At 42.0% G+C, this 14177-nt stretch overlaps 1 protein-coding gene across 1 annotated transcript; it reads right to left on the reverse strand.

Annotated features, from left to right (window-relative positions):
- Positions 1 to 986: 986 nt before the first annotated feature.
- Positions 987 to 13726, reverse strand: LOC111968738 (prospero homeobox protein 1-like). The gene is made up of 5 exons (XM_023994576.3): positions 13695 to 13726; positions 9305 to 10941; positions 7475 to 7584; positions 6234 to 6428; positions 987 to 3304 (listed from the first exon to the last, which is right to left on the reverse strand). Exons 2-5 carry the CDS (start codon positions 10863 to 10865, stop codon positions 3137 to 3139), a joined length of 2034 nt encoding a protein of 677 aa, XP_023850344.1. The 5' UTR covers positions 10866 to 10941; positions 13695 to 13726; the 3' UTR covers positions 987 to 3136.
- Between the last annotated feature and the right edge of the window lie 451 nt (positions 13727 to 14177).

Raw genomic sequence — 14177 nt, forward strand, 5'->3', positions numbered from 1 at the left:
GTCACGAGATGAAGTTAAGTGCAGCTTTAATCTATCAACTGGACTATCAAATAACCACTCAAAATATGGTGTCTATGGAAGTAAGATGACAGTAGGCCATAGACTATAGCAATAGGCACACAAACATCTAAACAGCTTTTTTTTGTACATGTAAGTTTCTGGTCATTTGCAATATTGACATGTTATTAGGTTATTTATTTGGTCTTAAACACTTTAGAGTATCCAAACGTAATTGTAGCGTATTTACATTTACATAAAACACTTGATACGAATCAATCTTTCTCTCACCTATAGAGACAATTAAATCCCATGTCCATTGAGGAAGCATAAGTAAAATATGTATAAAAAGTACAAATTTCTTAACACTGGTAAGTCTACCAGACCTAGCAAGTACACTATAGTACTGAAACACTGCCTTTAAATATCAGTAAATCTACAAACATGCAACTACATATTGTATTAATTGAATCCACATGGAAACACAACGACACAGTAATACTATCTTCTCTCAGCAAAGTCTTTAAAAAAACTCAGTAACACTTTACTTGACACCCACGGTCATAACCATGTCATAATATGTCATAACAGCTGACATAACTTGTCATAACCTGTTATAATATGGTCATAACACTGTCATGACACATATTTCAACCTATTGTGACACATATTGCGTTATTTTATGGCTGGTTATGACACCTACATAATAGTGTCAAAACCCACAAAGCCTATTACACAAGGTAAAAAATTCCATAACACCATAGCCTATGTGTCAACAGTATGTTTTTGTTATATATATATACACTGCTCAAAAAAATAAAGGGAACACTTAAACAACACAATGTAACTCCAAGTCAATCACACTTCTGTGAAATCAAACTGTCCACTTAGGAAGCAACACTGATTGACAATAAATTTCACATGCTGTTGTGCAAATGGAATAGACAAAAGGTGGAAATTATAGGCAATTAGCAAGACACCCCCAATAAAGGAGTGGTTCTGCAGGTGGTGACCACAGACCACTTCTCAGTTCCTATGCTTCCTGGCTGATGTTTTGGTCACTTTTGAATGCTGGCGGTGCTTTCACTCTAGTGGTAGCATGAGACGGAGTCTACAACCCACACAAGTGGCTCAGGTAGTGCAGCTCATCCAGGATGGCACATCAATGCGAGCTGTGGCAAGAAGATTTGCTGTGTCTGTCAGCATAGTGTCCAGAGCATGGAGGCTCTACCAGGAGACAGGCCAGTACATCAGGAGACGTGGAGGAGGCCGTAGGAGGGCAACAACCCAGCAGCAGGACCGCTACCTCCGCTTTTGTGCAAGGAGGAGCAGGAGGAGCACTGCCAGAGCCCTGCAAAACGACCTCCAGCAGGCCACAAATGTGCAAGTGTCTGCTCAAACGGTCAGGAACAGACTCCATGAGGGTGGTATGAGGGCCCGACGTCCACAGGTGGGGGTTGTGCTTACAGCCCAACACCGTGCAGGACGTTTGGCATTTGCCAGAGAACACCAAGATTGGAAAATTCGCCACTGGCGCCCTGTGCTCTTCACAGATGAAAGCAGGTTCACACTGAGCACATGTGACAGACGTGACAGAGTCTGGAGACGCCGTGGAGAACGTTCTGCTGCCTGCAACATCCTCCAGCATGACCGGTTTGGCGGTGGGTCAGTCATGGTGTGGGGTGGCATTTCTTTGGGGGGCCGCACAGCCCTCCATGTGCTCGCCAGAGGTAGCCTGACTGCCATTAGGTACCGAGATGAGATCCTCAGACCCCTTGTGAGACCATATGCTGGTGCGGTTGGCCCTGGGTTCCTCCTAATGCAAGACAATGCTAGACCTCATGTGGCTGGAGTGTGTCAGCAGTTCCTGCAAGAGGAAGGCATTGATGCTATGGACTGGCCCGCCCGTTCCCCAGACCTGAATCCAATTGAGCACATCTGGGACATCATGTCTCGCTCCATCCACCAACGCCACGTTGCACCACAGACTGTCCAGGAGTTGGCGGATGCTTTAGTCCAGGTCTGGGAGGAGATCCCTCAGGAGACCATCCGACACCTCATCATGAGCATGCCCAGGCGTTGTAGGGAGGTCATACAGGCACGTGGAGGCCACACACACTACTGAGCCTCATTTTGACTTGTTTTAAGGACATTACATCAAAGTTGGATCAGCCTGTAGTGTGGTTTTCCACTTTAATTTTGAGTGTGACTCCAAATCCAGACCTCCATGGGTTGATAAATTTGATTTCCATTGATAATTTTTGTGTGATTTTGTTGTCAGCACATTCAACTATGTAAAGAAAAAAGTATTTAATAAGAATATTTCATTCATTCAGATCTAGGATGTGTTATTTTAGTGTTCCCTTTATTTTTTTGAGCAGTGTATATATTTATTTATAAATGTAACATATTGAATTATCATTGTAATTGCACAAACATTGATGTCAGACATGCACCTACCCCAATGCTTTGTTGCTGATGACTGGGTTGAATGCAGGAGCAGATTTCAGGAGCAGATGACTGATGGCTGATATAAGGTCATGTACGTGATAGGCCTATCTGCCTTATATGATTATGATGGTCATAATGCTTCTTGCCAGTGTCATAAAGTGTATTTTCTTAGTCCAAGTAAAGTGACACAGGATGGTCATAATGCTTCATGACAGTGTCATAAAGTGTATTTTCTACAAGTTATTTAAAATATGATGAAAAAAAATATGACTAAAGAATTCATAACAACAACAAAATATTGAAGAAACAAACTTTCAAATGAAAGGAAACTTCTTGTCAGGGAAAAAAATATTTTGAATAAATGTGGGTTGTGACCCTCTTATGTAGGTGTCATAATCAGCTGTTATGAGATATTATGACATGGTTATGACCTTGGTGTCAAGTATGTGCTACCAAAAAACTCATAGGAGAGAGCTGAAGCAGTGTGATAATGTGTTTACTGAGACGGTAAATAGTGTGCCATAAGTAGGTTCCTGCAGTGTAAAATACGTCATTTACAACATGTTTTTTTCCAGAATTTCCTCACTAAAATCCAATTCATTGGCAACGGGTTCAAATCTGAATTTATTGTCATTGCATGACTTCAAAATGTCCTTCCTTCCTTGAGCATGGCTTTTGCTTGCTCTGTCTATAGGCAGGTGGATGATTTGAACTCATCTGGGACATCACTGTCCAGCTTACAGATGACCTTGTAGATTGCCTTCTTCCAAGAGGGGTCAGAATCTTTAGCAGTTGAAATGGCATTGAAAAACTCCTGAAGAGTAATTTTAGAAACCTCAAGGAATCTCTCAGGAACCTGTTGGTAGAGGGATCAAACACAATGTTGTGCTCAAAGTCAAGTATCATCATAATCACCTGCACTGGTAGCAACAAAAATCTAAGCCAACAGCTTAGATGTTGTGAGTGGCAAACCACTTCAGTAGATGGTAAGTGTGTTGTCTCATTGATTTACATTACTAGTGCTCTGTGTAACGTCTGCTTCCAACTCACACTCTCAAACACGTAGATCCCCTGAACGCAGCTCACTCTCCAGATCCCAATCCCCTTAATTCTGATCACCTGTTCACACACCTGTATGTCATTTACACACACTATTTAGTTAAGTTCTTTGCACCCCATCATTGTGAGGTATTTTTTGTTTTGATACACATTCTATTCGGAGCTCTGTTTATTTCTTTATTAGTCCTCCCGTGTATCGTAGTTTTTTGGCCATCCTCACTAACGACGACTTTTTGCCTATTCCTTGCCTGTACTTTTGCCTATCAGATTTCCTGTTGTCAACCTCTTGCCTGATCTCCCGGACTACGTTATTAGCCTTTTCCCTGCCTGTACTGTCATTGTTTTGGAGTCCCTGTGTATGACTTTCTGCCTGTCCCTGGACAAAGCTACCTGCCTCTTCCTGTGGTCCTTTGCTAATAAACACCTGCTGCGCCCTGCGCTTAAAACCAGCTCTGTCTCCCATCGTCTTCATTACACTCTGAACCAACACTGTGGAACCCAGACCTACCAGCATGTTTTTCAAAAACGGACAGCTCCTTGTTCTCTGTCCTCTCTGTCCGTTCCGAATCATTAGTCGTCTGTGGTGGGATTCTGCTTTGACTTTGCAGCCTTAAACTTAACTGTTCGGAAAGAACGAAAGCACCAAGCCTTCCCAGGAATTTCACTCTGCTCTCAACAAAGATCATCAGATCGAGGCTTGGATGTTGGGACAAGGACCTATCCGGTGCAATTATTTCCCATAGACCAGCTAACAGTCAAGTTGTTGGCATAACTTATTTTTCTTTGCCCTCATCTCCCAACAGAAAGCATCCCTGGGAAAGGAATGTATTGGTCCCAAGGTAAAGAAAATGGTCTCTGCTCTTTCCCACCAAACAGCTTTCTCCCTCGGAATTTACAGCGTCTTTCTCAGCATTCTGCATCAGTAGCAATCTGAGCCTCGCTCAGGCATACTGGTCCTCTAATCCCGAGTTGTTTTAGTGGGATTCATGCGGCTTCCTCTTCCCACAGTTTGATAACGCATCGCTCTAGAGTTTAGATAATGGCTGTGAAGCCACAGGTGCAGAGTGACACATGGGTCAGGGCAAGGACACGGTCATACGTGGCCGCAACCACAGAGGTAGGAGATAGCTGACCAGACCAGAACCACAGAGGTAGGAGATAGCTGACCAGACCAGAATCACAGAGGTAGGAGATAGCTGACCAGACCAGAATCACAGACGGTAGGAATAGCTGACCAGACCAGAATCACAGAGGTAGGAGATAGCTGACCAGACCAGCAACAGAGGTAGGAGATAGCTGACCAGACCAGAATCACAGAGGTAGGAGTTAGCTGACCAGACCAGAACCACAGAGGTAGGAGTTAGCTGACCAGACCAGAACCACAGAGGTAGGAGTTAGCTGCCCAGACCAGAACCACAGAGGTAGGAGATAGCTGACCAGACCAGAACCACAGAGGTAGGAGATAGCTGACCAGACCAGAATCACAGAGGTAGGAGATAGCTGACCAGACCAGAACCACAGAGGTAGGAGATAGCTGACCAGACCAGAATCACAGAGGTAGGAGTAGCTGACCAGACCAGAACACAGAGGTAGGAGATAGCTGACCAGACAGAATCACAGAGGTAGGAGATAGCTGACCAGACCAGAACACAGAGGTAGGAGATGCTGACCAGACCAGAACACAGAGGTAGGAGATAGCTGACCAGACCAGAACCACAGAGGTAGGAGATAGCTGACCAGACCAGAACCACAGAGGTAGGAGAAAGCTGACCAGACCAGAAAACAGAGGTAGGAGATAGCTGACCAGACCAGAAACACAGAGTAGGAGATAGCTGACCAGACCAGAACCACAGAGGTAGGAGATAGCTGACCAGACCAGAACCACAGAGGTAGGAGATAGCTGACCAGACCAGAATCACAGCGTACGGGGGAAAGAAAAGGGAAAAAGGGGGGGGTGGGGGAAGAGGGAGAGGGGGAGGGAGGGGGAGGGGGGAGGGGGGGGGGGAAAAAGAAAAAGAAAGGGGAAGGGGGGGAAAAAAAAAAAAAAAGGGGGAGGGGGGAAAAAAGGGGAGGGAAAGGGAAAGGGGAAAGGAACAGGGAAGGGGAAAAAGGGGGAAATAAAAGGGAGGGGAGGAAAAAGAGAGGAAAAGGGGGGGGGAGGGACAAGGGAGGGAGGGGGGGAGGGGAAAAAGGGAAGATAGCTGACCAGACCAGAACCACAGAGGTAGGAGATAGCTGACCAGACCAGAACCACAGAGGTAGGAGGTAGCTGACCAGACCAGACCAGAACCACAGAGGTAGGAGGTAGCTGACCAGACCAGGAACATTTAACACCCATGTTTCTGTGAGGAGTTCTCTGATATGCTAATGAAGGTGTATTACATTTATATTACATCACACACACAATATATCACATTCATGCCAAAACAACTGTATTGTTTAGCTCACTTTAATACAAATTGTAGTTTCCAATTGTTTCTCTCAGGACAAAAAACACAGAATTGGCTGTATAAACTGAGGAGTGCTGATGAAAGCAAAATGAACACACTGTTCCCATACATAAACATAATTCACTCAATTTACTTTGGAAAGGGAGGGTGTTAATGTAATATCTAATGATTTAAAAGTCATGGAAAAACATTGACAAGCTTATATACAGTATATAGTTACATTGGATTCCAGGGGAGGAGCTGACCATATGGTAAGATACAAGTATTTTGACTTACCTGGAAGTCATTGGCTTTGTTGTAGTGCATGTTGAGGGCTCTGAACAGCTCAGAGTCTCTGCTGATGGACATGTCTTTCACGTCCGTGACGCCGTCCACTATGGCCTGGCGGGCAAACTTCTCCATCTGGATGTAGTAAAACTCCCGGAAGTTACTGAACCATTTGATGAGCTGAGAGGTGATGCAGCGATTGAACTGGGGACACAAGGTCAACAACAAGTTTGAGAAGATGGCCTGATTTTGTCATTATCAACCAAATCATGATAAACTTGATATCAAGATGTTTGGAAAAAAACGGTAATATTTATTTTTCATTATTGACTCGTAAAACCTTCCACAAGATAATAAATGTATGGATTGTATGTTTTGCCTTGGTCTGTCATTTTATTCAATGTTAATTACTCTGATCTTTTGCCACCAACTTACTGAATGAAAAAAACATCTGTCAAAGCCATGTATTTCTAAACTCAGTCTTGACATTAGCCTTCTTATTCTATCTTTTCATCCAGAGAAGAAGAAAGAAAAACACCCAAGGGCTGGGCAGGCGTTTCTTTTCTCTGGTGTTTTCGGACGGTGAGAAAGCCGCAGAGCAGTGTCAGGACAGAAGGAAGCTTCCCTCTCAATGACTCTGCCTGATAGGATTGATACAGACACCAGGATTAGAACTGTCTTTTGTTCAGTGCCACTTCCCACCACAGGGTCGTGGGCAAGGAGGAGACGCAGTGGGCTGCTGGCTGCAGGTCTCCCCCATGACCTTAGGGGTCAGACAGAGTAGTGAGGAGGCCTGGGCCAGACACGGACAGGCTCCAGTAGAACATGTCCCAGCCATGGTGGAAGGAGAGGAGACATACAGGGCACACAGACATATGGTATATCGTGGTTAGGCCCAGAGCTCGCCTCACAGTCTGCCTGCCTGCATTTTAAAAACCTGCCCTGTGTTGACGCCAAATGACAGTGGCTTTATTACAGAGGCTTTTGTCACTCCATTTGCTGACTGGAGTGGCTTTTAAAATAAATAATGCCTCTCTATCTCCCTGGCCTATGCCCCAGGACATGCTACTGGCTTAACAGCTTTGTTTTTCTAAACCGTGTATTCTTTTGTTTCCTTCCTCCAACCCACTTCTCATTCTGTCCCAAAAATACATCCATAAGTATTCTATAGGCAAATATGGTGAACGTAGAACAAACTATTAATTCTAACAGTGAATACTATCATGTTAAATAATAATGTGATTGCTTACCTTGACATCTGGAAAGAAGGTTTTCAGCACGTTGGAGCTGGGGTAACGGGTGTAGAAGAACATCAGCTTAGCTTTCTTCAGATGGTTGGGGGTTAGGCCTTGCTGGATGTGTCAATGTGTTAAGTACTTTCAGTCAATCACAATACAGTTCAAATACAATGTTCAAAGTGTTAATGGGCTAGAATACTAGGTTGCTTCTGTCTCCAGTTAAAATGGATGACACTAAATAACAGCTCTGCGGTAACCAGGAAGTCAATAATGACCCTACAACAATATTCATTAGATTAGGGATTTAATTAGTGACTGCGGCTCTGTTGCAGCTATTTCATTGTATTAAACTAATCAAATGTTTAACATTTAAAAATAATTTTTTGTCACTGCATTGGTATTTTCATAAATTATATTTTACATCATCCCTCTGAACTTTAAAAGAATAGTAGTTTGGGAGGAACAATTTAGTCTTATTAAATTAAATACATCATGTAACAAATAAAATATCTCATATTTCAACGCAACTTTTCTATGCATCTAGATCTTTAGAGGCCTTTCTCTCTGTAGCCCAAAGCCACGCCTTAGGTAATAGTTTTCAGCAGGTCACAGCACACCATACATTTAATAGGGAATCCTACTTTGACATAAGGAAGTTGGAATGAAAGATTGATGAGAAATTGTTCAAAGAGAACCATAGCTCTTTACACAGTAAAGATAAAACATATCTTGAGAGGGAGATGATAATATTCTTCTCCAGATACCTACAACCAAGGACAATGACCACTTCGGAGCTGTTAAGGATCTTCACATAACTTTGAGTTGTTCAGTAGCTTAAATAAATATCACACAGGAGCTGCCTTACAACAGTTTACCTGTGATGTCTCTATAACATATTAGATTTTTGAAAAATTATCCCACATTCTTTTTTAAATGATCCAAATTTGTTTTCTGTAATAGTGATTATGGACATAATTATTATTACGCTGCTTATGATAATGTTATTATATTAATAATTATCATTATAGTTATCATAATCATAGAATTCATTATAATAAAATGCAGAGTGGTGTGGCTGAAAATATTCTCACTGGATTATATTTCTTGGATTGCTTGTCTCTTATTTTGCAAAAACATTATTTATAAAATGTACTCATTCGTGTACTTTATAAATCTATATTTTTTTTTATGGCTGTGTATGTATGCTCAAGAAGACAAGTGTTCTGCTAGGGAGGCACTTCTGCTTTCCACAGGCACTCAGCTCTGAACTTTCAGATACACCCCTATCACGCTGATGATAGAGAAATATATTCTGTACCTTTTCAAGTCCGAAAAAACACTGTTTCCTGGACAGAAACTGATGCTTTCTCTGCCTTTGAAAATGGGCTTTTGTTCCTGACAATTCTTATCAAAGCCTTGTATTCCTTTTTATTTGTCTTTTTCTAGACTTAAAGTCATTACTCTGCTCAGATTAAAGAAGATGCTATAATTTTCTTTGTGGTTAGCGAGATCAAAGAAAAGAAACATTTCCTTGAAGTCTGTTTTACTGGAATTGCTCGTGCTGCAATGAACCTCCACAAGTCTTTGTTCAACTGGGAAGGCAAAACACAGGGAGTTTGAATACTGAGGTACTGGATACTAAGGTATATATCAGATAACAAAATATTACTAAACATTTAGGATTCAGTGTGTATGTGATGCTCTATAGGCTATCTTAGTGGGAAAAAATATAATACAATTTTATTCATACAGCCATTAATTATATCAAATCCTATGCAATTATAGAGGTTAACTGGGACACTATGAGAGTAAGAGATTTTTCAGGCCAGTAAAAGGATATATTGAGAGACATGTAGGAGTTTCTCTCTGCTATGCTCTGCAGGTCCCCACACTCCATCTTGACATGAGGGTGACACAGACTGTCCACAGTCACTGGACCCAGGCCTGATGGGTGACGGTGGTGGGCCAGGTGGCTGGATGTGACTTTGGACCTCATGACGATGGCATCCCAGGGTAGGTCCACCGAGTTTGGTGAGGTTCTGTCCATGGATGGGGGCATGCATGGGAGACCTCCGAAGTTAGTGTTGGGTCCGTATTTGAGGAGGTGTTCCAGCATTTGACTGTCATGGAGAGGTGTGCTGTAGTTGAACTGGAATGGAGACTGGTGTAAGGGATAGGGCCTCTTCACCGTCGGGGTAACTGAGCTAAGCTGGCTCAGGGGCGGCTTACGGACCACTAGAGACAGAGCTTCGGTCTGATCCTCCGGACTGCAAGCCTCACTTCTCTCATAGTACTCTAGAGCCTGGGGTTTGACTGGCTCCTCAGTGTGTGATTGCTCCTGGTTACAGGGTACCTGGCTCTTCCTCTCAGCTCCCATAATGACGTGCTCCAGAGTGTGACACATGCGCTGATGAGATGACTGGTTGAGCCCCGTGGAGGAGAGTTTCTTGAACACCCTATCTACACTGTCACTCACCGCTTTGGAGAGCTCATGCTTCAGAGTCTCCTGTAGGTTCTTGCCTCCCCTTTGATGTGTCAGATAACTTCTGTCTGTCTTCACTCTGTCCTTACAGCCCCCTTTACCACTGTCATGCTTCCTCTCTAACTCCTCATCCATGTTTATACGGAACATGAGCCCAGACTCTTTGCTTGGTGTGGTGTCATCATTTTCAGCAGGGCTGGCTGTGCCTGTGTCATCTCTGTCTTCGTGCACAACGTCTTCCTGGTTATAAACCTGTAAGAACTTATCCTGGAGCTGTCTCAGGATTCTCTGCATGCTCTGGAGCTGCACCTTCAGCTTGTGGCACTCTTCATCCTTACTGCTGCTGATGCTACTGCTGCCTCTGTTAGCTGGAGCTGCCGCATTGAGACTGTGCTCCTGATGCTGGGGGAGCATCTGTTTACGTTTGTTCTCCCTGTAGGCCTCTCTAGCATCCCTGGTGTCTGACTCAGCCCTTTCACTGTCCCCATGGAGCCTACTGTTGGGAGACCCCGCCATGCCTCGGATGATGTTCTCCACACGGGCACGCTTGGCCTGGAGGTGATCACTCAGGGGCCTGTCCTCCTCAGGGCTGACCCTGGTCGAGAGGTGCCTGCCTGGGGATGCAGACTCTGCCGCACTGTCCTTGGACGAGACACTGCTCTGGTCCTCCTGACTGGAGTCAGCCATTGTGGAGCTGGACACAGTCGATGTGGGTAGGTAGAAATGGCTTTCGTCCAGAGCCTTCTTATTGTGGATGGTTTTGCGCAGGAGGTGAGAGATGATGGATCCATTGGAGTATGAAATTAGAGGCTCATCGTACATGTTTCTACGGAAGCAGGGGATCATGAGCCCAGCCCTGTTATCCTCCAGACCACCGTCACTGGGGTTGTGCATGTTCTGGTCAGGGAGGCTCAGGTTCATGCTCACTGTGCAACCTTTTTACTAGCTGTGTCAGGACACCTTGGAGTGAGTCAGTATGAGATGACTGGACCTCAGACTGCTCTCAAAAAAGTAAGGGGAAAAAAGGAATATACCGTAAATCTCTCATTCTGTACACTATCTATACTACAGTATATATGTGAACAGTATAGCACACTTAACAATATTTTTGATTCGTATGGTTATGTTTTGGGGAAAGTAGAAAGCACAAGTGCAAGTTAAACATTCAAAACATAGAGCAGAGGACTTGCACCAGAACACTTCGGCTACTAAATGTTAGTAGACAGCTCTCCCTCATTTCTCTACTAAATGTTAGTAGACAGCTCTCCCTCATTTCTCTACTAAATGTTAGATAGCAGCGTCTCCCTCATTTCTCTACTAAATGTTAGTAGACAGCTCCCCTCATTTCTCTACTAAATGTTAGTAGACAGCTCTCCCTCATTTCTCTACTAAATGTTAGTAGACAGCTCTCCCTCATTTCTCTACTAAATTTTAGTAGACAGCTCTCCCTCATTTCTCTACTAAATGCCACTTAGATTCAATCAACTCTGTTGAATATAATTTATGTAATCATGGTGGGAAACAATAATCTCCTCCTTCCATTATGCTTATGACACCTGAGTTAGGAGCTTAAAGTAGTGATGTCCACCACCACACATTTGTATTTATTTAAATAATATAAAATATAATGCAATAGCCTCACATTTTTAGAACATGACATTTAATCTGGGATCTTATAATGACTACCTCAGCTAACAAAGTTGTTATTACATATTTATAGCATGGAATATCAAATGACCCGTCGCTCATTATATGAAGACCCTCAGATTTATAAGTGAAATCTCTAAGATCTCAAGGCACAGGGGAGTGCACACTAGTGTCTCCCTTTCATCTTGGGTTGGAAATAGTCAATATGAATGATAAAAAGAATAGCAGTTTTATACTCATGAAAGGTATTCTTTAATCAGTATATGAAAGGCAAGAAAAGATTCCGAAAAACCACACAAAGGTTCAATGTACAGGTAACTGCCAAAATAATGGAAACACTTGAGTAAATGAGGGATACAAAGTACATTAAAAGCAGGTTCTTCCACACAGGTGTGGTTCCTGAGTTAATTAAGAAATTAACATCCCTTAGGTTCATGTCTAAAAATACTGGTCAGGCCCTTATTTTGGCCATTATTTTGGCTACCATGGCTATGCCCCCATATGATGACAATGTTTCCATCCACAGGGCATGAGTGGTCACTGAAAGGTTTGATGAGCATGAAGATGATGTAAACCATATGCTATGGCCTTGTCAGTCACCAGATCTCAACCCAATTGAACACTTATGGGAGATTCTGGAGTGGCGCCTGAGACAGCGTTTTCCACCACCATCAACAAAACACCAAATGATGGAATTTCTCATGGAAGAATGGTGTTGCATTCCTCCAATATAGTTCCAGACACTTGTAGAATCTATGCCAAGGTGCATTGAAGCTGTTCTGGCTGTTCGTGGTGCCCAACGCCCTATTAAGACACTTTATGTTGGTGTTTACTTTATTTTGGCAGTTACCTGTATATTATTAAGAGGAAAATAAAGGGATTAAAATTTTCATCTCTCAGTTGCGTTAAATTGTAGTTTCTTAGTCAATGGATTTTATTCTAATGTGTGGACCATGTATGCACTGTTTTAAAATCTCTGTAAAAACAATAGGTTAAATTGGCTCGTAAAAATGTATCCTGGTGAAAACATGCATGGATCGACTTCACCTTTAACCACAAATTACAAATGACAGAATTTCAGTCTATAAAAACAAAACAACTAATTTGTGAGAGATCCACATTTTATATATTTCTATTTCACCTAGTCCTCACACCATAAACCTCTACTTTTATATAAGTCCAAAATAACCATAAGCCTCGAGCCAATAACATGAACCATTTTTTACAATAACAATTTACGAGAGGACAAAACAACAACAAAAAGTTGTAAAAAGAGGCATCCTCAATAAATACAGTGAAGTCATTCATATTCCACATACAGCACCTATCCCAGGTGTCATAATTTACAGCACATTCCATATTGTATACCTGGTATATGACTGAAGAGCAGATAGTCTCTACACTTGATATACAGTTTAAATAAGGATTATTTCATCATTATTTCATCTTTTTTATTTGATGGAAACCCTCCTTGCAACTTTTAGTAAGGCTAGCCTATTTAATATATAGTAAGGTAAGGCTATCTAATATATCGTATTCTTTAGGCAACTCATGATGAAAGGTACATTATGAAGTACTTTAATTTTGATCAATCCTAAACGAGGCAAGATATTCTACCATAATACCAAACAGCCTATACATCAATCTGCATAGAAATGACGAAACAATCCAAAAAACTGTAATCAATATAATCAATATGAATATATTTTCACAAGACAAGCATTACAAACTGTTACAGTGCAGCTTGTATCTGTAATGAAAAGTAGTATATATGTGCTCATTGATGATGAGATAAGTTGAGAGTTCTTGTCCAGCAAATGTTTGATAAGTTAGTCTAACATCACCGTAAAATACCAAATAAACTTGCCTTTATTCACTGAATTATTGATAGAAACAAAAAAAACGTACAGATTTCAACTTTGAAATCATAAGCAGCGAAGTTATTTGGACGTGGACAATGCTGTCCATTATTGACATCAACTAAGGTCAACCAACAATCATAGCCATTAATTTTGAAACTACGGATGCATCTGAGTTATTTAGACTTGGTTGTCATCATGGGCATGTCCCAAAGTAAAATAACACAGAGCATGTGAACCTTACCTGTTACGTTGAGTAGAGTCGGGTCGGGTTATACGCGGAGTGATGAGATGAGATGAGTGCGAGAGCGACTGTCATTGTATCAAACAGAAACAGAGGCGTGGCCTCGGAGTTGACTCAAACAACTGGGAAAGTGAAGAGACAAGCATATAAAGGATTGTCATTCAAAATAACTCCTCAATACAAATTAGTTGATCTCATATTAGTTGCTTTATAGAAGAAAAAAAAATGAAAACCTAATTTACAACAAATCTATGTATTGGCATAATAGGCCAATATTTCAGAGCGGTGAGTTAGTACAATTTGCAAGAAAACTGATTATGGAATTTGAAAAAAAATATAGGCTACAATTTGTGGTGAACTCATAGTTTGTTTTAGGCACTAACTTTATTGAGTGTAGACGAGAATAAATCACATTGTCAATGATTCGATTGGCCTACCATACGTAAAATGTATATACGCATTACTGTAAATCGCTTTGGATAA

Source organism: Salvelinus sp. IW2-2015, linkage group LG9 (assembly GCF_002910315.2).
Source record: "Salvelinus sp. IW2-2015 linkage group LG9, ASM291031v2, whole genome shotgun sequence".
Lineage (NCBI taxonomy): Eukaryota > Metazoa > Chordata > Actinopteri > Salmoniformes > Salmonidae > Salvelinus > Salvelinus sp. IW2-2015.

Coding starts and splice junctions, on each gene's coding strand:
- LOC111968738 (XM_023994576.3), bottom strand. CDS start 10,865: ATGAACCTGAGCCTCCCTGACCAGAACATGCACAACCCCAGTGACGGT. Junction 7,585..9,304: donor AAACTCCTACATGTCTCTCA/ATATATCCTTTT, acceptor TAACACATTGAC/ACATCCAGCAAGGCCTAACC. Junction 3,305..6,233: donor ACAAAGCCAATGACTTCCAG/GTAAGTCAAAAT, acceptor CTCTACCAACAG/GTTCCTGAGAGATTCCTTGA.